We start from the raw sequence: 26,173 nt of genomic DNA, 5'->3' as shown, positions 1-26,173 counted from the left end.
TGTATGGGTGCGGGTAAAACAGTGATCAATTAGGCGAAGCTCGCCTGTTCAAGTGACATTTAGAACGAAACTATTATAATATGATATGGTTTCGGGCCTGGATGGATTACGAGTTTTTGCCCAGAACCTCCTGGTAATACAAAAAAAAAAGAAAAAATTATAAAAAATAAAAAATAATTAAAAAAAATAATCAAAGTGTGGCTTATGTTTTAAAAACATTCAAATAATTGGAATATACTTTTTAGTGTAAATTGTGTAATTGTGATAATTGATAAAATATGTCAGTCTTGGTTAGAGTAATGTGGCACATCTAACACAATCTTCTCATAGACCTCTCTTGTGTTCTTGCCACTAAAAGTTTTTATTGTGGCAAACCATAATTTTAATGGTGCCATTGCTTTTTTCATATGAAAAATATGTTCTAATGTATGTGTGCCAACTTAACCAGCTCTAACAATGCATTAAAACTATATGCTTATTTGTTCGGGAATACGATTAGAGTACATTAAGGTTACCAAAAAAAAAATATTGAAGTACATTCGCCATAACTAATATTCTTTGTTCATTGTGACTTCATCTTTGCCTCAAAGCTTAATACTGCAAAAAGATTATTCCAAATTAGAAAATTTAAGTCCTAATTTATTATTGTCTTTAGGAAAATTATATATATAATAACAGCGCAATATCGTTTTTTTTTTTTTGATATACCCAATCGGCTGATCCGGTCAGCTTCGGGGGGAACGCACCGAAGTGCTACCATATGGACTCGTCGCCAACACCTTGGTGTTGGACTACCACACTGCCTAACCCCAAGATTGGAATGTTTTCCGACTAATGCCCGGGGGTATCCAGTTAGTCTGATCCCTGATACCATGTGAATTGTTTGGGCCAAGGTCCAAGTCCAAACTTCCCACACAAATGTGATTTTTGTTTACAGGGTGGATCGGACCTGAGTTAGTATTTTTTTTTCTTAAACAGCATGCGAGATACAAGCACTAGCTAGTTTACGAATACCAGTTTTGGCCTTGCATTTATTTTCTACCAAAAAGCCAAAAAGTGTATCTATATCCTATTTTTCATTATCAAAAATGAGTTGTAAATAAAAATATGACATCTAGATCCTTAAATGTGTAACACAAGCCGAGAGACATTGAAAATAGTTTACAAGCTATTTCAGAGAAAAACACTTATAGAAGATTTTACTTTAAATTACTAATCCTATATTTTTTAAAATACATAAAATTTCACATAACCATCAATTTTATAGTTCACAAAAAAAAAAATAATAAATAAAAAAAAACCATCAATTTTATAACCTTCTCATCAGAAATTTATTTACAAAGAAAATCTAAAAGTTCTATCGAGATAGTGCAAACAATTCAAAAAAAAAAAAAAAAGTATGAAAGTCCTATGTACCTGTCACAATCAATTTTGGGGTCAAAAGGCACAGCATTAGGAATGACACATTTTTCCGGCATACCAATAAGTTTTGTAAATCGAGAATCTTTTAAAATTTCCTGGAAACATTTGCAAAGCGCTATACGACCGTAGGTTGTCTCTGCTTGTCTGTTTACATCGTTTATAGCATAGCAACAATCTGCATGTAGTAGTCCATTAACGGTGGCTTGTTGCAAGCATGCACTTATCACTTGGCCTTGCGCCATTACACAGTGTCTATCGCCATTCGGGTAACTCACCATTTTAGCATTTAGAGTTGGGGATAGAACAACCAATAAAGTGATACAAAAAACAAAGATTGATTTGCTCATGTTTGCTTGATTTTGATTTGGATTTTTAGGGTGTAATTTGGTTCATTTATAAGAAGACATGTTGAAGTTATTATGCCTAGATTTTCTAGAAAGTGAAAGCAAAAATTTTTGAAAGTTGCTTTTTGTTTGTTAAAATATCACCAAAATTGCTAATAATCCATTTAGTAATTAAAAAAAAAATCTATTGGATCACCATGCAATTAATTATTAAGAGATATATATAGGAAAATCTAACTCAATATTCTTTACCAATAATGATTTTATTTAAATTGTACTCTAGCATTGATAATTTACTTAAATTAGTAAAGAAATTCATAGTCAAAAGATAGCTAAGAGATTTTGTAGAAAAAAATAAAAAGATAGCTAAAGACAAAGAGATATGGAAACAAAATCTAGCACAAATGCACAATAACATTATTGTTGGGGTAATTTTCGGGTTCCAATATAAACGTGATAGACTGGAGATTACTATACCGGAACCCAGCCCCGGCTCAGATGGGTAGGTCGGAAGTGCGATGGCCCGGGGCTTTTTTTTTTATAAAAAAATTTTACATATAAAAAGGCCCAAATATTTTTTTTAAATATTATTAATATGAGAATTATATTTTAAGAGGCCTAATTATTTATAAGAAAATATATAAAAAGGCCCAAAATTTTTAAAATAACAATTTTTACTATAAAAACTCCGCAAAATTTTTAAAAATTAAGTAAATTTTCTCTTTGTATATAATAATAAGCCAAAAAAATTTTTTTTGCCCTAAGGCTCTCAAATATATTGAGCCGGGGCTGCCGGAACCTATTACAAAAGGTCGATGAATTATTCATAGGGTTGGACACAGATATCCTTTACCCATATTCGACCCGTTATCCGTCTCGTACCCATTTAAAAAGACAAGATACCTGTAACTTTAGGGTCGAGTAAAAGGTATTGTAATTCGTTTTTTTGGTTATTGTAATTCTATTATCTGTAGGTAAAGGTCCAGTATCGAGTATTTTTTTTTTAATACCCGACCCGTTATTCGTTTTACTACCCGACCCGTAAATATACTATTTATTAGTGTTTTATAGTATTATTAAGAATTTATAAATATATCCTAAAGTGAAAATTAAAGCCTAAGTTTGTAAATTTTTATTTTCTAGAACTATATGTTGCATATGATTATGAATTTTTTCCTTTTCTTTTTCCTGTAAAATTTTTTTTACACATGGAAATATCAATAATTATGTGGGCAAGAGTAAAAGCTAGGATATCAAGCAAGTCATATATGTTTACCGGATACATGGTCTGAGTAAAAATAATTTTTTTTACTACTAGTAAAAGTCTGGTCGAGTAAAAGGTAATTCAAAATTGAAGGATACCCGTCCCATGCTTATATAAGAACTTTGCATTCGCAATTTACGGGATATTTTCTATAATTTGCATCGCATTCTAAGTAGATGGACCAGATTTTATACATTCTTTATTCGATACTCAAATGTGGTTTTGACAAAATTACTTTATACTGCCTTAGCTTATGAGATATTTTCCCTCTTGAATCGCAACACTTTAGATCGACCGTCATAGATATGTAAAGCATTCAATCACTAGTGCATATGTTGATCCTCAAATTTAAAAGATTGTTCCGCAAGAACGGGAATAATATATCTAAATTCCACCCAAAATAAAATCATAAGAAAACGAAGTCATGAGATAGTTAAAAGTCAAAAAGGATTTGATTTCTAATGATCGGCAACCATTTCAGATATGGTTAAAATGGCTCATGAATGTACCATTTCTCTCCCACGATGAAAATTATGTAAGAAGACTTCTTGCAAGGTGCTCCCGAGCTGTTGCCAATGCTTGAGTTAACGTCTACAATTCAAAATGCACAAAATGGTCAAATGCATAATTGATATGAAGACTACCGGATTTACTCGAAAGTAGTTGTAGTACTGGCATATAGCATCTCACCTGTTCAGAGAGTGAACCACTTGCTTCTGCGCTTTGCATTGCTACTTTTCCCGCAATAACATTGGCGTCTGTTTCGAGTACCATCCTGAACATGTTTCATAAGACAACGCCAAACATGAATATCACAGAGATAGATGTCCAAATAAGTAAACTCATTATTTCAATTCACCAAAGAATTACACTTAAGTAGAGAGTAGAGACTTCATTAAGGAGAGAAATCTATAAACTCTCAACCCATGCCAAACCAAAAGCCTCAACAAATCCAGAATGCCCCTAATGAATTCTCTAAGTTGTCTTTTAAAACTTTAGCTCTCAAGTCTCAACTAACCGACATAAGGTCTGTTCCTGAGCTGGTAAAGCTACATATCCCAGCACCCCTTAGGCTAGCTACAATAGTTCTGCACTAGACTTAACAAGAACGCCTTACCACACGGTCTGAAGTTGTTCACCAATGATCAAACAATAAGTTCTCATAGTCTCTACATACCAGATGTCACTATGTTCGTAATTTAACTCAACTCCATCAGCATATTAGAAAGCTAATTGCTAAGATATGAAGGGCAAGCTGAAGTAAGCAATGTTTTATCTCTACCCACCCATGTTTAAGAGTTACATATAAATATAACTATTGTGCAAGGCTAAAATGATAGATTTTCGCAATCAATAGAGTCAAAAAATTGTAGAATAGTATTTGAAAGCATATGTAGCATACCCTTGATCAACCATCTCATCAAGGCACAAAAAGATGAGATCCAAGTTTTCAAGGGCTTCCATCTTTTCAACATTGTTCCTGAAAGGAGAAAGGATTCTGAACGTTAATTGCGTATATAGCAGATCAAGAAAAGGCACATAGTCATTTGTTAAGGTGGGCTAAATACCTCAGAAGTAATGCAACAGCATCAAAAAAGCCTTGAAGAACAGATGATAAGACGAGCTCGTTTTCATTTTCACCTCCGGTAACAAAGAAATGCAGATCCTGGGCAAACTTATAGACAACAATATTATTCTCCAACAGTGTGATCTCCGCTGCAAAAAGTAGACATTGTAAATATATATTATACACACCTACAAGTTGTCTGAAACAGAAAATATGCACATATGTAATCATTAATCAGGAAACCCAATAGACAGCCAACAAGCAAATATAAGCTGAGCTTACCCATATTTGATATAACATACAGAGAACTACATATTTAGATAATGTGCATGTGTGGAAGTTTCAATTTGGTCTTACCTTCTGTGCGAGCATTGGTTTTAGAGGTCTTCGAGAAGACATATTTTTCAAAAGCTAACTTGGCAGCATTAGTTGTCCAATCATCTGAGTAATACTTGACAGCCACACGCTTTCCTTCAGAGTCTAGAAGAAGAATGTTCTTTACCAAAGGACAAGAATCCTGTTCATTGTAAATCAGACAGTCAGCATGTAAGAATTAAGAGAGAAGCAGATGCGAGAATCCATAAAAAGATCATGTAAGGTTGAACTTCTACAACAGCAATGCAGAGAAAGATCTCCAGTCCAACTACCACCAATCGTATGGACAGTTACACGGGGTCCAAAGCCTAAGTGCCTTTAGTATTTGTAGCGGCCAACCAAATAAAAAAGCTATTTCAGTTACTCATCATCTATGGCTTGACCAACTGGACCAATCAAACCTATGGTGGTAAGAAAACTTGGGACAAAAGATGATACAAGCTTTAGTAAATTCAACGGACATACAAAAACATGACACAGCAGACAAATGCCTGCTCCAACAGATAGAATCCAAATTATTTTGTATCAACAAACAAATGAAGAAATTGCACAAAAGCAGATCCATAAGCAACTGGAATTTTCTCAGCAGCGAAAGAACGTTTACAGCAATCTACTAGAACTTAGGTTTTAAGACTGTAACAAACCCCAATTATGCTTCCAGAATGAAAGATGCGAACAATCTTTGACAATGAGGCATGAGGGTATGAATCTAAGATTGGTCACACTGTCCGAAAACATTCTTACCCACTCAACAAAAGCAAAAAGAAAAAGCAATCTTAACATGACTATTTTTATACACAAACAAACGAGTCTATCACCACATGACAGCTTCTCAACTCAAGAAAACTATCAAAAGTTTCATTACATCACAACGCAACGAATTGCATAAGAGTAGCAAACCATAAAATATCACAAGACTATTAATTTCATTCGGTGAACACGATCGCAGGAGAAACTAGCAAGGCAAACACATACAGAAAAACAATATACTATTCTCACATTAAACATTATTCAACGAGGTAAGAAATGTACTTACATTAGTCCCTGCCATTGTTGTTGAACCAAGATAAACCTGCAAATAGCGATAAGTTAAGTAATATAAACCACTAAAAACACATACACACAAAAAAAAAAAAAAAAAAAAAACCATTAGCACTGAATACACCAAGATCTAAGAAGATAGTTATAGATCATCAGGTCAGGTCTTGAAATTATGGTTTCTACATAATTCCGAGCAAATCTAAGAAGATAGTTATAGATAAAACTCAAATTCGTTGAAAAAATCGGATCAAATTCAAAGAATCGACGAGAAAATAAACAGATCTACGAAAAAAACGAACCATATCGAGAATTAAGATGAGATCTAACGATCAAACACAGATATTTTTCTCCGATCAAAGATTTAACAGAATCAAATTCAAAGAACAGCAACTTAATCACGATCGGACGAAAAAACTGAAAAGGAACTCAGAAATCTACCTTGATCACGGTTGAGAGATTAGAGAGAATGATTTTAGATTGTCTGAGAAATTTGGAATCTGAATAGTGAAGAAGATGAGGTCTTTGGGTATTAATTTATAGAAAAGAGAAGAAGAAGACGACTCGGTCACGAGAAAGCTGAAGAAATAGCTAATTAAAATTTGATACGTGTGTAAAATAATTCCAACTATTTAATATTTGCTAGAAAAAAAATTTAAGTTGTCAGAAAAAAAAGTCACTAATTTACTGTTGACAAAACAACACGGACTATTTTTTTTAAAAGTATCCGTTACGGACGTTAACACCGTCGTTGACGCTGTTACTATTTTTTGAGAATATTCTTGAAAAAAACCCAAATTATTTAATTTTACCAGAAAATTATCCGAATTATTTGTTAATTACCAAAAAAATAACAGATCAACATTTGAAAATGCCTTATTTTTTAACCATTTTGAAAATGACTTATTTTTTTAACCAATTGAAAATACTCAATTCCTCCATAATTGAGAGCCAATTTTCTTTTGGTCATCTAAAAGAATATTTGGAGGAATAAATTTTAAACCGGCGAAAAACAAAATATTCTCGGAATCTGAAGCCCTATGTAAGGGAAGCAAAACGACTGATATTACAAAGCTACAAACAGAAACAGACCAAAATGAACTTTACGATCTCCAAAACTCAACAACACCAATCTCTAAGCCAATTTTGAATCTCAATCCAAACTTTACGATCAGATCTCTACTAAGCTATGAAAATCATAGATCATAATGGCAAAGTGCAAACAATTAAAACTCAAAATCTATCTCATCAAAACTGTGAAGGGCTACAAAATTTTCATCCAGATCTCTAGAGAATTGCAATGGATCTTTCATCGATCTGACGAAATTAAAACGTAAATCATACGAATCTCGAGAGGAATCAAACGGAGAAGACAATCTCGAGAAATTTACCTTTGAGATGGGTTTAGAGCTGATGAAGAAGATGAGTGCTTGCGACGATGGAACTCTGTTGAAGAAGATGCGAAGGTCTGATTATAATTCAGAATTTTGAGTAGAGAGGAGTCGGGTTTCGAGAATATTGCAAATTAAACCCAACATTTAAAATAAGTTAAATAAAACCCAAACATTTGAAAATCATAAAACTCCAACTTTTAATTGTATAGTCTCTCGTCTACACAAAATTAATATGATATTAAAATTTATTGGATAAAATCTCAGATAAATTCATGAACTTAACTTACTTTGAATTTCGTATATAACTTTTTTTCTCCTGATTGGGAGTAATTTTTTAAGTAATATATAGTTGAAAAAAAAATATAACACTAAAATAAAATAAAAACTTAGAAAATTCAAAATGAAAAACTATACTTTAAATCTCTATACTTAGAAAATTATTCTTATAGTTTTATTATTGATTAGATTATATATTTTATTTTTATTTGTGATGTCTAGAATAGTTTTTTGTTTTATTTTAAATCACTTTAGTTTTTTCAATCTATGTTAATTTCCTAAACATTGATTAATATTTAGTTTTTTCTTTTTAGCTATTCATTTGTTTAAAAACTACCATTGTTTCAATTTAGAAAATGTTAATTTTTTATATTATATTATAATTATAAATAATAATAGCACATACACAATTCTTCTTATATTTTAGTCGGTATTATGAATTGATACTTTAACATTACCAAATATATTCTTAAATTTTAATTGTATATTATTTCGGAAATGAATTACTTTTTATTTTCAGGAAGAACCTTTAAATTTGGTAATTTTTAACTCTTATTTTTTTATTATACTAAATAATTGTAACTCTCAAAAATAATTATTGTAACATTAAGATATATGATAAGCTTTTTTAGTTATATTTTGTTATTGTGGATGTGACATTATGTTAAGATATAATAGCTAATTTTATACTTATTTAATATATATTCAAAATTTTCATATTTGTTTAAAATATTTTATGTTTTGTTTTCTATTAATATTTAATTTTATTTTTTGTAAATTATGTTTTATTTAATGAAAGATAATAATATGAAGTGTGTGAATGAAATTCAGTTTTAATTTTTTTTTTTGTTTTAACAAATAAAATATGTGGAGTCCACAAAAAAATAAAATAGGATGACATGGATAACGATGTCGATAGTTTAGATGGAGAGAAAACTCTCCTATTATATATATAGATTGTTTGTTTGAATGGCAACTAGAGCAATAGGTGTAGTATATGGTACAGAGGTTGAAAACGTAAGGAGATCAGTTCGGAGGCTAAGAGGTGAGGTGGTTTTTTTTTTCTTTTTTTTTCTTTGGTAGTCAAATCTCTAACTGTAATATTTATTATCACAAGTCAATACATTTATCTGTGTCAAAACCACAAAGAAAACATTTAGGACTCTCAGATCTACGAATAGGGTCCAACAAAGTTACTAAGTAAGTAATATCTCATACTTAATTTGTTTGTTTAGTTTATAAAATACTCTCTCTCTTTCATTATATATGATATATTTGTATAATATATTTTTTCATATATTTTTGGTACTAATTCCATAACAATAAACGTTTTTGTCATTAATTTTGCTTATTTTAGCCAATTATCATTAATTGAAAGATATCTTACTTGCTTCTAAAGATTTCTAGAAAATTTATCAGAACTAACCCATCTGTTTTATAAATTATATAGATATTTTTATTTTGGTCGTGTAAATTAAATAGATATGAAATCCATATAACTAATTTTAATTTAGTTAGATTAAATCGAAATTATGGTATTTTCATACTTATAGCCTACCAAAGAAGTTTAATTTTCAATTTATAAAGATTTCTTGAATATAATTTTTAGAATTATTCAACAAGATGATAAATATTTATTAAATTTTGTGAATCATGAAAAATATTAATTAATTTTTAATCATTATATTTCATCTTTCAGTCTCTCATCTAACAAATAAAATACAGATTCAATTATTCCTATGTCCAAACTCCATTTTGTTGTATGACTAAATAATATTCCCATTAGAGCTGTCAATGCGAGTTAAAGAAGACGCGAATGTCTGGTTTTATTCAGAATTTTGCATAGAGAGTAGTCGGGATTTGAGAATATTGTAAATTAAACCCAACATTTAAAATTAGCTAATTAAACCCAACATTTGAAAATCAAGAAACTCCAACTTTTGATTCTATAGTCTCCCGTTTATGCAAAATTAAAATGATTCTGGCTCCGAATGAAGAAAGCGTATCAGGTGGAGCGGATCAAGCGGATCAAGCAGAACAAGAGGATCCCTGGATTCCAGCTCAATTCCCGTGACCAGCAAAAAGTAATGGTTCAATTGTTGACCCATCTTTAAAAGTTCACAATCTTATAGATAGTCGGTCAAACTTTTGGAATATTGATCTCTTACAGACGATCTTTGATCAAGAAAATGTCGCGCTAATAAGTGCCCTACCTGTGGATTCGCCAACTAAGGAAGATACTCTGAGTTGGCATTTTACAAAATCCGGAAAACATACAGTCAAATCGGGATATCATACCACACGGAAAGAAAAGTCGGAGACCAATTTATCTTTTATTGGCCTAGACATCAAACCGCTAATAGCATACTCTTGCAAGTGCAGTGTCCACCTAAGGTGATACTTAAATGATGTTGATGATATTAACAAAAATGTAAATAAATATTTAAACAAAGAAATATATAATGTGTGTACTATTTTCTCCTTAATAATTGTTTCAAAATATTTAATTTTATAGTTAATGTTTCTTGCTATTATAATTTTAATAGTATTGTTTAGTTTTAACTGATTTGGTAATTTTTAACTCTTATTTTTTTATTATACTAAATAATTGTAACTCTCAAAAATATTATTGTACCATTATGATATATGATAAGCTTTTTTAGTTATATTTTGTTATTGTGGATGTGACATTATGTTAAGATATAGTAGCTAATTTTATACTTATTTAATATATATTCAAAATTTTATATTTGTTTAAAATATTTTTTTTGTTTTCTATTAATATTTAATTTTATTTTTGTAAATTATTTTTTTATTTAATGAAAGATAATAATATGAAGCGTGTGAATGAAATTCAGTTTTATTTTTTTTTTGTTTTAACAAATAAAATATGTGGAGTCCACAAAAAATTAAAATAGGATGACATGGATGATGATGTGGATAGTTTAGATGGAGAGAAAACTCTCCTATTATATATATAGATATATATTTTATTTTTATTTGTGATGTCTAGAATAGTTTTTTCTTTTATTTTAAATCACTTTAGTTTTTTCAATCTATGTTAATTTCCTAAACACTGATTAATATTTAGTTTTTTCTTTTTAGCTATTCATTTGTTTAAAAACTACCATTGTTTCAATTTAGAAAATGTTAATTTTTTATATTATATTATAATTATAAATAATAATAGCATATACACAATTCTTCTTATATTTTAGTCGGTATTATGAATTGATAATTTAGCATTACCAAATATATTCTTAAATTTTAATTGTATATTATTTCGGAAATGAATTACTTTTTATTTTCAGTAAGAACCTTTAAATTTGGTAATTTTTAACTCTTATTTTTTTTATTATACTAAGTAATTGTAACTCTCAAAAATAATTATTGTACCATTAAGATATATGATAAGCTTTTTTAGTTATATTTTGTTATTGTGGATGTGACATTATGTTAAGATATAATAGCTAATTTTATACTTATTTAATATATATTCAAAATTTTCATATTTGTTTAAAATATATTTTTTTGTTTTCTATTAATATTTAATTTTATTTTTTGTAAATTATTTTTTTATTTAATGAAAGATAATAATATGAAGTGTGTGAATGAAATTCAGTTTTAGTTTTTTTTTTGTTTTAACAAATAAAATATGTGGAGTCCACAAAAAATTAAATAGGATGTCATGGATGATGATGTGGATAGTTTAGATGGAGAGAAAACTCTCCTATTCTATATATATATATTGTTTGTTTGAATGGCAACTAGAGCAATAGGTGTAGTATATGATACAGAGGTTGAAAACGTAAGGAGATCAGTTCGGAGGTTAAGAGGTGAGGTGTTTTTTTTTTTCTTTTTTTTTCTTTGGTACTCAAATCTCTAACTGTAATATTTATTATCACAAGTCAAAACAATTATATGTGTCAAAACCACAAAGAAAACATTTAGGACTCTCAGATCTACGAATAGGGTCCAACAAGGTTACTAAGTAAGTAATATCTCATACTTAATTTGTTTGTTTAGTTTATAAAATACTCTCTCTGTTTCATTATATATGATATATTTGTATAATATATTTTTTCATATATTTTTGGTACTAATTCCATAACAATCAACGTTTTTGTCACTAATTTTGCTTATTTTAGCCAATTATCATTAATTGAAAGATATCTTACTTGCTTCTAAAGATTTCTAGAAATTTTATCAGAACTAACCCATCTGTTTTATAAATTATATAGATATTTTTATTTTGGTTGTGTAAATTAAATAGATATGAAATCCATGTAACTAATTTTAATTTAGTTAGATTAAATCGAAATTATGGTATTTTCATACTTATAGCCTACCAAAGAAGTTTAATTTTCAATTTATAAAAATTTCTTGAATATGATTTTTAGAATTATTCAACAAGATGATAAATATTTATTAAATTTTGTGAATCATGAAAAATATTAATTAATTTTTAATCATTATATTTCATCTTTCAGTCTCTCATCTAACAAATAAAATACAGATTCAATTATTCCTATGTCCAAACTCCATTTTGTTGTATGAATAATAATATTCCCACTAGAGCTGTCAATGCGAGTTGAAGAAGACGCGAATGTCTGGTTTTATTCAGAATTTTGCATAGAGAGTAGTCGGGATTTGAGAATATTGTAAATTAAACCCAACATTTAAAATTAGCTAATTAAACCCAACATTTGAAAATCAAGAAACTCCAACTTTTAATTCTATAGTCTCCCGTTTACGCAAAATTAAAATGATTCTGGCTCCGATGTGGGACATCCATCTCAGTTTGGGAGGATCTGGGACATCCATCTCAGTTTGGGAGGATCCCTGGATTCCAGCTCAATTTCCGTGACCAACAAAAAGTAATGGTTCAATTGTTGACCCATCTTTAAAAGTTCACAATCTTATAGATAGTCGGTCAAACTTTTGGAATATTGATCTCTTACAGACGATCTTTGATCAAGAAAATGTCGCGCTAATAAGTGCCCTACCTGTGGATTCGCCAACTAAGGAAGATACTCTGAGTTGGCATTTTACAAAATCCGGAAAACATACAGTCAAATCGGGATATCATACCACACGGAAAGAAAAGTCGAAGACCAATTTATCTTTTATTGGCCCAGACATCAAACCGCTAATAGCATACTCTTGCAAGTGCAGTGTCCACCTAAGGTACGCCATTTCTTGTGGCAAATCTTAACGGGTTGTGTACCGGTTACGGAGAATTTGTAGAAAAGAGGAATTGATTGTGACATAGGATGTGCCAGATGTGGCGCATCAATGGAAACGATCAATCGTACACTCTTTCAGTGCCACCCGGCAAGACAGATTTGGGCGCCTTCACAGATTCCAACGGCTATGGGGAATTTTCCCACAAAATCTATTTTTGCGAATTTGGATCACTTATTTTGAGGATACCTTCGGAGTTCAATTCATGCTTTTCCATGGATCATCTGGTATATTTGAAAAGCAAGAAATAAAAAAATCTTTGAAAATATAGACATAGACCCGTTAGAGGTATTACGGTTAGCGGAAAAAGAGGCACAATTGTGGCAGTCAGCTCCAATCGAGCTTCATAATGAAAATCATGGTTTTGTGGATTTGGTAACTCGATCTCGAGTGAGGGATGTTTCACTTGTTTTGAATTATTCTGGATACCGTTGTATTATGGTTGGATCGTGGAAAGAAAGTGATTAGTTCTCCGGTACTGGGTGGTTCTGTACATCATCAAATGGAGAGCCGCCAACCATGAGAGCTGCCAACCTCCGTAGAAGTCTATCTCCACTAAATACAGAAGTCGAGGCCCTTTTATGGGCGATGAAGTGTATGATTGGTGCAGATAATCAAGAGGTGGCGTTCTTTAAAGAGTGTTCTGATCTGGTGAAGATGGTTTCTTATCCAACCGAAAGGCCGGCGCTTTCAGTGTATTTGGAAGAATTTTAGAGCGACAAGAAAGTGTTCTCAACTTTCTCTTTCTCTTTAATTTCTCGTAGTGCTAATATTAAAGCAGCTAATGTGGCACAAAAAGTTCGTATAGAACCGCTTCATATCACATATGTAAACAACATTCCCCAGGAATGACTCTTTTGAGCTCTAAGTAGTTTCGAATGACAAAATTAAAATGATATCGTAGACTTAAACTAATTTAATAATTTTTTCTATTATAATAAGAATATTTGTTTATTTTCAGTATCATATAATTTGATTCTGAAAATAATTGCATAAGGAATATGTATACAATCTTTATATTAATATTTTTACTTACAAAGAAAAGTATAATTAAATTATTTTTTATTTTTTCAAATTATAAAAAACAAATAACATAACAGATCCGCACATTAAACACTTGAACCACTGCGTATATATATATGCTAGATAAGGCAGATCACATGCAGACCAACAATTTCCTTTGCAATTTTGGACCGCAAGCGGTTTTGGATTATTTTATTATTATTAATTTATGAAACACACATAGAATTTTGATTATTGTGAATTGATGAATTAGATACGTATTTTCCAAATCACTGGTGAACTACCTTTATCCCGCTCTCCATTCAAGCACTAAAAAAAAAGGGTAAATCTCAGATAAATTCATGAACTTTACTTACTTTGAATTTCATATATAACGTTTTTCTCTTGATAGGGAGTTATTTTTTAAGTAATATAATATATAGTTGGAAAAACAATATAACACTAAAATAAAATAAAAAAATTAGAAAATTCAAAAAGAAAAACTATACTTTAAATAAAAATTGAGTAAAACTATTGTTGTTGAAAGTTGAGATGATATCTCTTAATCACCCTTAATGAATACTCTTTGATTCTAATTAGGTTTTTTCTAAAGTGTAATCCTTAGAGATAATAAAGTCAAAATGTATCGAATTTATGGGTTATGGAATGTTAGCTTTTATGAATTTGTAAATTTTTATGATAAATTCTAAATCATGTAGTCAATATTTGTGTTTGTAAATTTCCTAATTTAGTTTCTAATTAAAAAGTTAAATTTTTTAAGATAATTACTGATGTTTGCCCTAATTTTGAAGCTATAAATATTGTTGATCGGACAGACAATTAGGTATTACTTTTTTGTGTGCTCATTAGATAGTTTTTATATTATAGTTTTTATATATAGCTACGATGAATCTGATGAAAAGATTTGTGTGTCATGCAAAAAGTGTTTTTATGTACCTTTAAAGGTCGTTTGTATGTTGTTTGTTTTATTTTCTGCATGAGCTCATTGATATATTTTTTTGCTGATTTGTTTCGCTTGGTATATGTTTCAGCTTTACCGAACGTGGGAGGTTCCATCAAAAAAGGTTTCGGACAAAGGTGATGTTAATGAGAACGGAACGAGGTTTGGAGAGGTATTCTATAGATTTGGGTTTGTATATTTTAGATCTATTTACCTATTTAGTGGTTTGTGTTCTTTCTACTAGAGGAAATAGTTTAATATGCGATTTTATTGCGTTTAATGACTTTGTATTGATTTTGTGATTAAATTGTTCAGTAGCTTTGAGATTATGTATAAGATTTTAGTATTATTATTTAACCGTGTCGTTGAGGGTACTTGGTGAATTCATTTCTCGCTTTGAGGTGATTTATTGTAAACACGTATTTTCATTGTTTATAGCTAATGTAGCTTTGATTATTGTGAATCGGTTTGAGTTGGATATTTTTTGTTTGGTACCTTTTAAAGGATGTTTTTACTGTGTTTAATCTAACGATATGATTTCGACATTACTAGATATAGTGATGGTTAAGTTTTTTTTTTTTTTGTTTTTTTTTTTTTGTCAAATAGTGATGGTTTTGAATCTACTAGATATACTCATATTCCTTACCTTCTTTAATGTTTATATTAGTGTGATAAATATTTATTGTTTTGTTTGTAGTTATGTTTCTGATCGTTATTTTAGTTTGGGTATTTAGTCGTATATGTATTTTAATCGTATTTTGAATATCATAGTTTCTCCTGGTTTCTTAATTTCGTTTAAATATTTGCTGGTGTTTCCTCCTCTCGAAGATGTATAAAGGATACGTTTTATTTAACAAGCTATTTTATCGAATTTTGTCTATCTATTCCGTAAATGTATGATTATTTTATGTTTTGCTTTAACCTTAGCTTCTCCGGTGTTTTAGTCTACTCGGAATTAGTGTAGAAGGTTTGTCCCCTCGGTGTGTTATACGGACCGTGTGGGTTTTTATAAATATGTATATTAATTTTTTCTTGTTATCTCATATGTTATGTCTTGTATATATATGTGTACCTTAACAATATCTTTCAATGCTATATGGTATGATTTTAATTGTTGTGTTTGTTTGTAAAGGTTTTGTGTGGTTTGAAGCGTTCATCAAGTCCGAATATTTTGAATGAGGTTGGTGGTGTGTAATTTATATATCTGTCAAAGCCTATACATTAGTTATCTACTGTTCGCTGTTTGGTATTTATCAAACCGTCTGATGTTGGATCAGAACCTGACTTTGAAGATTCTAATAATGAATAGTTAGTTTATTTGAATTTATTTCTATTTTTATTTATTGTTTTTTCTTGGTATTTTATTTTAAATTTAATTGTGATTAGTCTTGCTTCTAAAATCTGTCTCGGCCATATCTATCGTATAATTTAAATGATGATTAAAATTATTTTTATTATTGTAATATATTCATGTTATGATTTTCGTTTATGTATAACATGATATTTGTAACGTTATGAATTCTTTTGTGGATGATATTTATATGTATTATATAATTACTAGGAAATGACTTTGTTTATTATATATATATATATTTGACTGCTTAGCCCAATATTCACCGTATATGCGCTTGGTATACAGTTCTTTTGTTTAGTTTGAGACTCTTTATCTTCCTCTGATTTCTAAAAGAAAACTGTGGGTTTGGGAGGCAATATCATTCAAGGATATCTGAGCAAATTTATCTTTCTAATCCTGCTCGAGGTAGGACGATTCTGAGTCTTTCGAGGGTTCGTAGTCGCGGATTCAGCTATAATACAGAGTGCTTCTTATCGACGAACAGGTTTGTGTGTCTTTATCGTTTTTTTTCCTTCCTCGGTTAGATAATAGGCGTTTGATTGGTTAGCAGCATGGATGGTTATTTGTATATCTAATAATTTATTTGATAATTTTTGCTTATTTTAGTACATATCCTTATGGTAGATTTGTGTCCTAAATTGCCGTGTTATTGTTACAGGGTGAATTGTATACACATAGATCTCTGTCTTTATCTTTTGTCTGTGTTTGACTGTTTGATTGTTTGACAGAATATTTGTCTTTTGTTCTTTTGCATGTATCTAGGGGACAAAGATTGAGGCCACTAACGATTACACTTCAAAAAACATCTAACTAGAATTCAAAGAGTATTCATTAAGGACGATTAAGAGAAATCATAACTTCCATTGTGACCATTATAACGTTAGGGATATTAAGATCGACACACTCTTTCGCTGAAGGAATATTTGTCTTTTGTTCTTTTTCATGTATCTTTTGCATCTATATATTGACTTCTAATGAATACAATATATATATGACACAATATTTGGCCTTAATACCCCTAGCGAATCTGCATTTTTAAAAAAGTCTATTTAGAATTTAAAAAGTATTCATTAACGGTGATTAAGAGAAATCATATCAACTTTCAATCACAAACCTCCTTTGCCCCCAACTTTGAGTTTCGTGTGTTTCTACTTGTGAAATTATGATATAGAGATTAAATTTAGATCTATGAGATGGGAGGAATACTTTTTGTTTCACTTTTGAAAATTATTTTCTTTGTTAAATTTTAAATTTACAATTTGCTACCTTTAGTAGAGATTATAACGTTAACACAAATTATACCATAATCATTTATAGATAAGAAATGGAAATTATGTTTTTGCTATCTTTGCACTTAACATTATAATGGCCTTAAGAATTTATTTTTTTTTCGTCTTACCACATATATTTAATCTAATCATGTACTAAATTCCTCTTATAACTTAAAACAATAAATGAATATAAGGATCAAAAACCCTAATCGAACGCTCTCAAAACTGTAATATATATTTACCTTTCTTGATAATGTTTTGTCGCCGTTTCAGAGTCTGAACAAGCACAGCACAACACAGCAAAGCAATCGTCAAGAGACAAATATCCTTAAAATAAAGAACTCTCGTGGAATTGGTTTTATATTTTTCACTTTGATCTCCTTATTAATACCATAAACATAAGTTCTTATTATGAGGGGGTAGTCAGTAGTAGAATTTAATGGAAAAAAAAGTAAGAGCATTTAAGGTAAAAAAATAAATTCTATCCAAATCATAGCATAAATAGTGGAAATTGTTTTTTCACGTTTTTTGTTTAAATTTATTAAATTTCTTTCAAATGACATTATTATCAAAACCATCATAATATTTAATAACACTAGACTTTAAAAGAATTTATAAAATACATAATTGAATAACACAATAATTTAGCATTCTATTAAATTTTGTGAAATTCACTAATTCAATACTCCCGGATTGAGATGTAAAACAGAGATGCTTTTTGTCGAAAAACAGGTTTGTGTGTCTCTATCGTTTTTCCCCTTCTTCGGTTAGGTAATTGGCGTTTGATTGGTTAACAACATGGATGGTTATTTGTATATCTAATAATCTATTCGATAATTTTTGCTTATTTTAGTAAATATCCTTATGGTCGATTTGTGGCCTAAATTGTTGTGTTGTTGTTACTAAGTGATCACTTGTATACACATAGATCTCTGTCTTTATATTTTGTCTGTGTTTGGCTGTTTATTCATGATGGAATATTATCTTTTGTTTTTCTGCATGTATCTAGGGAACAAAGATTGAGGCCACGAACAATTACACTTCAAAAAAAATCTAATTAGAATTCAAAGAGTATTCATTAAGGGTGATTAAGAGAAATCATAATTTCCATTGTGGCCATTATAACGTTAAGGATATTAAGATCGATACACTCTTTGGCTGACGGAATATTTGTCTTTTGTTCTTTTGCATGTATATATTGACTTCTAATGAATACAATATATAGAAATCGACACACTCTTTGACCTTAATATCCCTAACGATTACACTTCAAAAAAACTCTAATTTGAATTCAAAGAGTATTCACTAAAGGTGATTAAGAGAAATCATATCAACTTTCAATCACAAACCTCATTTGCCCCAACTTTGATTTCCGTGCGTTTCTATTTGTTAAATAATGATATAGAGATTAAATTTAGGTCTATGAGATGGAAGGAATAATTTTATTTTACTTTTGAAAATTATTTTCTTTGTTAAATTTTAAATTAACAATTTTTTACCTTTTAGTAGAGATTATAACGTTAACACAAATTATACCATAATCATTTATAGATAAGAATGGAAATTATGTTTTTGCCATCTTTGCACTAAACATTATAATGGCCATTTATTTTTTATCGTCTTATCACATCATCATTAGAGATATTTAATCTAATCATGTACTAAATTCCTAACTTAAACCATAAACGAATCTAAGCATCAAAAACCCTAATCGAACTCTCTCAAAACTGTAATACATCTTTACCTTTCTTGATAATGATTTGCCGCATTTCAGAGTCTGAACAAGCACATCACAACACAACAAAGCAATCGTCAAGAGACAAAAATCCTTAAAATAAGGAACTCTCGTGGAATGGGTTTTATATCTTTCAGTTTTCACCTAGGTTCCCATATGTTTTTTTTCTTAATTTCATATTTGCCCCTCACGTTTTTTTTTTTTTTTGAATATTATACTTTGATCTCCTTATTAATACCATAACCACAAGTTCTTCTTATGAGGGAGTACTCAGTAAAAGAATTGAATGGAATCTATATATACATTTTTGGATGACTTTTAGCAAATAAATCCTGGAGTTGGAATGTATTTACGGATGAATGCCATTGGCATTAATTATTTAAATTTGAAAAATATTAATTAAAGATATTACCAACACGATTTCGAGAATCATAAATTCATATCTTCCTTAATTTTCTGAGTCATTAATGTGATAATCTTTAGGAAATATTTCTCTGTAAAAAAAAAAAATCCACATTAATGAAGGCATTAAAATCGACACTAACAATTAAATTATTTAGATATTCAATTATTTTAAGATTCTTATATCTTATTTGATATTTTTTTTAATATCTCATTCTTTAATTACTGCGTTTAGAATTTATTGGTTGTTACCTATTTTTTGGTGAAATTTATTGGTTGTTACTTAATAAGTAATTATGGTGCGTTTATTTTAGTTAATATCTAATTTAAAGGATTTGTTTTCTTTTATTATTAATAAACGAATAACATGTATAGAAATAAAAGATTTTTCTTGCGACTCCATAATAAAAATATTAAACTCTTATTTTCTACATTTCTTACACATAATATCCTCTTATTCAATAACAAAAATATATATTGCATATTTTTAAAAATATTTATAATATTTAAATTATATAAAAAGTTTGTAATATTAATATTATTTCAACTCTATACAAATTTAATATATATGTATATATATCTTATGGGAACCATTTAAAAGAAATTTTTAAATTGACTTGAATTATATAGCTTTTAAATAAAAGTATTATTAAAAAGAAAAATAACTAAATGATGTTTAATTTCACGGGACGGGTAATATGATGGGACGGATTTGGGTTGATATTTATAAAAGATAGTATACCACGGGTGAAATCCTAAAATTAACAATCAAAATAATCTATCAAACAAATTACATTTTGATTTTTTTAAGAAAATATAGCTCCGCGGTGTACCGCGGATTAAAATCTAGTAAAAAAGTAAGAGCATTTAAGGTATAAAATAAATTTGATCCAAATCATAGCATAAATAGTCGGAATTGTTTCTTCACGTTTTCTATATAAATTTGTATTAAATTCCTTTCAAATGATATTATTATCAAAACCATCATAATATTGAATAACACTAGAATTTAAAAGAATTTATAAAATACGTAATCGAATAACACTAGAATTTAGCATTCTATTAAATTCTTTCAAATTCACTAATTCAATAACCTTACCCCCTTCCCCGTTTATTAGGGAGAGATCTCCTTTTATAATATTCCTTAGATATTTATAAATCGTAATAGAATTTAAATAATTTTTTTTTTCAAGTATAAAATTTATAGTTTTTTAAATGAAACCAAAAGTAGGTAGAAAATTAACTAGGGTCGTTAAAATTTTTGTCCATAAACTACTACTAAAGGGTTTGTAAATTTTACTGGATGCAGTTGATTACTCCATTTTACTTTGTATGTGGATCCACATGCCTAAGAATGTGTTTGAAGACGAAAAACCAAACATCAAAAGTATGTGAAATACTAGAATTAACCAAATTTTTCAGTTAAAACATTTCTGCAAAGAACGATTTCGACTTGTCCATTGCCTCTAGAGGAACTTGCTACAGATTTGGTTGATTAACCAGGCATTTAATCAACGTTAGTGGCTAAAAAAATCCGGGCATATCACCAAAAACTGCAAATTGCAGCATAGAAGCTTTCAAAATTAATCCCAAGATATGGCCAGGACAATAGAGTTATTGAACTTCCACTATTTATAGTCTTAAGACCTTTAGTATCGAAACGATTTGGTAGGAAATATTTAACTATAATAAATATAATAAATAAATTATATAAAATATAAAAGCCTAAATGATAAATTTCATAAAAAGGTAAGAAAACGAATTCTTTAAATTTTCTGCTAAACCCCCACCGGCACTTTTCTCTTTCCCTGACCATGAATGAAATGATCATCAAACATTAGAAAACCTAAAAGAAGATGCCAAAGACAAAGCCCTCTTATCTTCAGACCAAAGATGTACAAAATAGTCAGCTTTTTTTTTCATTTTGTAGCAACTCTGAAGAAGAAGCAGAACAACACTCTTACTGCACCTAAAGCCTTCCCACGTTCTTGCCAGAGCTGAAGTAACCAAAATTAAAAGAAAAAAGCCAAAGAAAATAAAGAAAAGAAAAGAGAACGAAAACTATCTTCCATCTGGAACCCCGAACAAAATCTGATCGAGTCGGGAGCTATGTCCTTGGTTGCTTCTTATATGATAGGCAGCTTCTGTAGCAGTGATGGCTTGAACTTCTTGCACTGTTATATAAAAGATGCAAAGTAAAAACGAGTTAAACAATAATGAGAGAAATTAAAAGAAACAAGGAAGAGTGTTGTTGTGTCCTTTACCCATTCGATCATCTCCTCCATTGGGAGGGTGTATTCTTCGCTGTCATTTTCATCCCACCCAAGGGATTTAAGGAACGCAGCCTCTTTTGGATCTGGACGGACTGCCGATTCAAATCTACTAATCCTTTCTGCAACATCAGAAACTTTCTCGACACTTTCCATGATTTCATCTCTTTCTGCAGCCTGTGGACTTGAAAGGTCACTAGCTACAAGCTCCTTAGAACTGTTTGCCTTTTCCTCCACTGAAGACAAGATGCAAGAGCTGGTTTTTGATGGATCAGTTGAGATGTTTGTAGATGTTTTCTGCTTCAAAGCACTGAAAAATGCATGCCTACTCTGAGTTTGAGCCAAGGAAAGTTTCTTTTCAGCGGTTTTTCCAGCTATCATGTTTACAGAAGCTCCCCTGGGCTCCCTTGGACCATTTGTACTTCTCACAGAAGCAGTAAATTGTGTAGATGGAGCAGTGGTCAGCTGGCTAGCGGCAGCTCGGCTGCTGGGTGGTGAACCTCCAGCAACTACCCCATTTTCCCTAGCAGGTTTGAGAATCACCAGCTTCTTAGTCGTATCAGGCTTGATCTGACTACCAGGATTAGACTGCAGATTACCGAGCATCACAGAGGAATGCTGTTGGGTATTTCTTGAAGAAGCAAGACCGATTTCACCACTTCGAAACATTGGTTTGGTCTTGGATTTATCAGAAGAGTTATGAACCTGAGAAATCAACCAACATATACTGAATGTAGCCCAAGGTAACAGAAGGAAAATAAGATCAACCATGGAAAAGAACTTACTGAGCCCTTTGGTGCTGAAGGCACAACAGGTATCAACTGCCTAGACTGCCTAATAGCTCGGTCCTCAAGTGTTTGTGCCTTTACAGATCCCAAATACAAAAACTATGTTAGAAACACAGAAAAGGTAGTGTACTATAAGCAACATAAAGATGCAAATCATACCTGGGGTGGTGTAACAGTTCTTCCTGGAGCCTGCACCAATGCTTCAGCCATGTTACGACAAGTTGGTACCGTTAAGGTAGCCGAACTACCAACATTAGAATGGGAACCAGTACCACTCTTCTCAATAACATTTGGAACCTCTGCCAGAGCCGATGTCCAACCTTCCCCAACAATCAAGGCTGGATTACCAACTGACAAGCTCTGAGCAGTTGGACTAAGAACAGGAGATGCTATTCTTACGACGTCTGGGCCTCCATTTCTCTCTTCAGCTCTAAGCAAAGGAAAATCCTTATCGAAACCTGTTCTTTTGGAGCTCTTTGCAGGGCTAGTTCCAGGAAGTATACCATGTCCGTTGTAAGTATTAATGTTTCCACCATTTTTATATCCTACTGTAAACCCTTGAGCCAGATGGTTGCCCTGTTTCCTTGTTGTCATTGAATGTGATCGTCTCAGTTGCTCCTGTCCCGTACCAATCAAGAAGGTTCCAAAAGGCAGAGAAGTGTCATGGTCCCATGGATCCATGTAGCTCAACCTATCTTTCTCCCTGCTCCGATCTTTATCTCTGTTGCTCCTATTGAAGTTGAAACTACTATATGCATGTTTGGTAGAACCATTACTAGATCCCCTCCTTGTATTGGTAGAAGAAGACCGATCGAGAAAAGGAGACCGAACTGAATCAACATCACTTCTGCTCCTAGAATTCCTATTCTTGCTATTAGGTAACAACGAAGAAGAATCTACACCAAAACAAAAATAAAACAGACTTACAACGCTATTCAGATAAATCGAACAACTGGTTTACAATGCTATGAACAAGATATAACAATTACGAAATCAAACAAACTCGAGCATACCTGAATGAGAATTAGAAGATGATAAAAGCTGATTTGAACTCCCAACACCAGAACCATGTCCTGAACTTCTCAACCATTCAGGCACTAAAGAGGGTTCACCGCGTTTTTCCATTATGAAAGCTATACTTCATCAGATAAAAGAAAGATTCAGCAATTCTATTGCCTATTTCACTCTCAACAACTCTTCTTCCTAAACATCTAATCAACCTACCACCACAAAGGGCAGGGAAGAAAATCCACTCTCAAAACCAAATGAATCGAATCGTCTCAAAGCACAATAGAACACAAAATCAATGATGAGAAAAACCCTCTACACATCCATCTCTCCCACAGATGGCTTAGACACACACTCTAAGACCAACCTAGAAGATCATCATAATCATCATCATCCAAACCCACCAATAAAGGAACCAGCCTGAATTCACAGTGATGTCACTAACCAGAAACCCTAATCACCTACGCCAATAAAACCTATCACTAGCCCTAGAATTCAACACAACAACGGCAGAATTCGTTTCAACGCATCACCAGAAAAATTTTCCCGAGAACAAAGAAAATCGAAACAACGGGTTCAACGAAAGAGACGAAGAACAAACACCAAAACCCAAACCCAGAAGAAGAAGTTTTATAGATTCAATCGCTCAAAGAAAACAATGGCTTCTTCCCCAAACAAAAGAGAAACTTAAAGAAACCCAAACGATGGAAGGAAAAAACGAGTGGAGGAAACAATTAGGGTTTGTGAGAAGAGAAAATCGAAGAGAAATTAGGGTTTTTGCGATGGTGCGAGAGAGAAGAGACTGGTAGAGAAGAAGAAGAAGAGAAGGAGGCGAAATGTTTTTTTTTTTTTTTTTTGTTTCTTTGAGAAAACTTGTTCAAGGAACGAAACGCATGAACAAACAGCAGCCTCTTTCTTCTCTCCGAGAAAGCTCTCTCTTTCTCAAGTTTTTATATATTTTTTTATATTTATAAATTTTTTTGTTATACTAGGTTTTCCTTATTTGTGTATAAGTCAAAATTCGGAAGAAAGACAATGATCTAAAAAAATTCAGAATTAGAAAAATTGCAAGCAAATGTATTACTACTATAGTTGTTTTTGTATTTATAAAAGAAAAAAAGTTAGGAAAAAAATACTTAACTATGTTTACAAACACTAAGTTGAACGTATTTATAAACGAGAAGAGATTTACCTGTATATACGAGCGAAAAGAGATTTAACGTACGGAAAAACCAAGATTCAAATTTTCGCGGGAAAAAAGATTTAACGGTTTTAACGCGGCAAATAAGATCTATTTGTATTTAGGAACGGAAAAAGAGTTACTTGTATTTACTTGCAGAAAAATACTTTGCAAATGTTTGAGTGAAACTTCTGGTAAACTATGAGAAAACGATTTCGCGCCCTTTCGATATATATAGCAATTTTATTAATGTGTCTTTGGCCAATTTAAGTTAATTATTGTGTTACTATAAATTTTCTTACTTTTTTACACATGTCATAAGTCATATTTAAAAGTACACACTATTTTTGTACATAATTTATCATTGATATGGTCAATTTTACAAGGAAAACTATTACTTTAACAAGTAGGATATCCAAACATTAAATTTTTAAAATTTTGATTAATAATTTACTATACTTAGTTAATAGACATTAATATAATACCAGATTGTGTAATACAATTATTTTTACCCAATTTAAATTTTAAATATTTTTAATAAGTTAATAAACATTAATATTTCATTAACATGTTACCAAATTGCCTAATTATAATGTCAATGTGTCCAAATATTAAATATATTACCAAATTACACATCAAAATATTAAAATTTCTTTATATTATTTATTTGAATAAAGTACTTTAGGATTTGTTTCCTAATTATGGATAACTAGGAGACAAAGTTTTAGTTTTTTTTATAGAAAAGGCTAACTCTTCCAAAACTATATAGATAGATAACTTATTAATTAAAGGGTTAATAAATTTAAGTATAAGGGATTTGGGTTAAGATTTTTTGTTTAGGGTTAATAAAATAGAGTTTACAATGTACTGTTCAATTTTAGACAATTTTGTTTATTTGATATTGACTTTTTTTGGTCAACCAAAAGTTTTTTAAAAATTAAAAGCTTTATTTTTGCTACCAAATAAGGATGAAAATAGTTTAGAGGTGTTAATCAGGTTGGGTCGCGCCCATCTGGGCCGGAGGGCCGCCCTAGTAAACCCAGCGGGTTAGCGGATCGGACCACATGCTTAATTTTTATATTTAAAAAATAAATTAAAATAAATTAATTTTTAAAATTTAAATTAACAATTATAAGTATTGTAAATAAATTTTAATACTACTCTTTTGTAAATATTATAATTTTATACATAAAATTTCCTTACATTATCACATATTTTACATATTATATTGTCACAACTATGTAAATATATTTATTATTTATACTATATATTTATTTC

The 26,173-nt window shown here is 30.5% G+C and overlaps 3 protein-coding genes across 4 annotated transcripts; all 3 read right to left on the bottom strand.

Annotated features, from left to right (window-relative positions):
• Positions 1-457: 457 nt before the first annotated feature.
• Positions 458-1,830, bottom strand: LOC9308470 (non-specific lipid-transfer protein 15). The gene is made up of 2 exons (XM_002872355.2): positions 1,417-1,830; positions 458-597 (listed from the first exon to the last, which is right to left on the bottom strand). The coding sequence occupies exons 1-2, from the start codon at positions 1,767-1,769 to the stop codon at positions 585-587; spliced, it is 366 nt and encodes a 121-aa protein (XP_002872401.2). The 5' UTR covers positions 1,770-1,830; the 3' UTR covers positions 458-584.
• A 1,500-nt stretch (positions 1,831-3,330) lies between these two features.
• Positions 3,331-7,437, bottom strand: LOC9308469 (coatomer subunit zeta-3). Of its 2 annotated transcripts, none has more exons than XM_021021859.1 (7): positions 7,402-7,437; positions 6,009-6,044; positions 4,955-5,114; positions 4,599-4,746; positions 4,433-4,510; positions 3,721-3,805; positions 3,331-3,621 (listed from the first exon to the last, which is right to left on the bottom strand). In XM_021021859.1, the coding sequence occupies exons 2-7, from the start codon at positions 6,021-6,023 to the stop codon at positions 3,562-3,564; spliced, it is 546 nt and encodes a 181-aa protein (XP_020877518.1). In that variant the 5' UTR covers positions 6,024-6,044; positions 7,402-7,437; the 3' UTR covers positions 3,331-3,561. The 2 variants fall into 2 exon arrangements, with proteins under 2 accessions (XP_020877518.1, XP_002872400.1); XM_002872354.2 differs by lacking the exon at positions 7,402-7,437 and adding an exon at positions 6,452-6,548.
• A 13,923-nt stretch (positions 7,438-21,360) lies between these two features.
• On the bottom strand, positions 21,361-24,640 carry LOC9310606. Its single transcript, XM_021021803.1, has 5 exons — positions 23,721-24,640; positions 22,867-23,603; positions 22,705-22,782; positions 21,914-22,624; positions 21,361-21,823 (listed from the first exon to the last, which is right to left on the bottom strand). The coding sequence occupies exons 1-5, from the start codon at positions 23,830-23,832 to the stop codon at positions 21,776-21,778; spliced, it is 1,686 nt and encodes a 561-aa protein (XP_020877462.1). The 5' UTR covers positions 23,833-24,640; the 3' UTR covers positions 21,361-21,775.
• Between the last annotated feature and the right edge of the window lie 1,533 nt (positions 24,641-26,173).

This window comes from Arabidopsis lyrata (assembly GCF_000004255.2).
Source record: "Arabidopsis lyrata subsp. lyrata unplaced genomic scaffold ARALYscaffold_6, whole genome shotgun sequence".
In the NCBI taxonomy this organism is placed as follows: domain Eukaryota; kingdom Viridiplantae; phylum Streptophyta; class Magnoliopsida; order Brassicales; family Brassicaceae; genus Arabidopsis; species Arabidopsis lyrata.
Note: the sequence above shows the minus strand (reverse complement) of the source record. Positions and strands in the feature narration are given on the sequence as shown.

Excerpts from the sequence above, each read along its gene's own strand:
- LOC9308470 (XM_002872355.2), bottom strand. The coding sequence starts at position 1,769 with ATGAGCAAATCAATCTTTGTTTTTTGTATCACTTTATTGGTTGTTCTA.
- LOC9308469 (XM_021021859.1), bottom strand. Across the intron at positions 4,747-4,954 it reads AACCAATGCTCGCACAGAAG|CGGAGATCACACTGTTGGAG; the intron begins GTAAGACCAAAT and ends TACTTTTTGCAG. Across the intron at positions 3,622-3,720 it reads GTGGTTCACTCTCTGAACAG|ACGTTAACTCAAGCATTGGC; the intron begins GTGAGATGCTAT and ends TTTGAATTGTAG.
- LOC9310606 (XM_021021803.1), bottom strand. The coding sequence starts at position 23,832 with ATGGAAAAACGCGGTGAACCCTCTTTAGTGCCTGAATGGTTGAGAAGT. Across the intron at positions 23,604-23,720 it reads ATCTTCTAATTCTCATTCAG|ATTCTTCTTCGTTGTTACCT; the intron begins GTATGCTCGAGT and ends GTTTTGGTGTAG. Across the intron at positions 22,625-22,704 it reads CTTCAGCACCAAAGGGCTCA|GTTCATAACTCTTCTGATAA; the intron begins GTAAGTTCTTTT and ends TTGATTTCTCAG.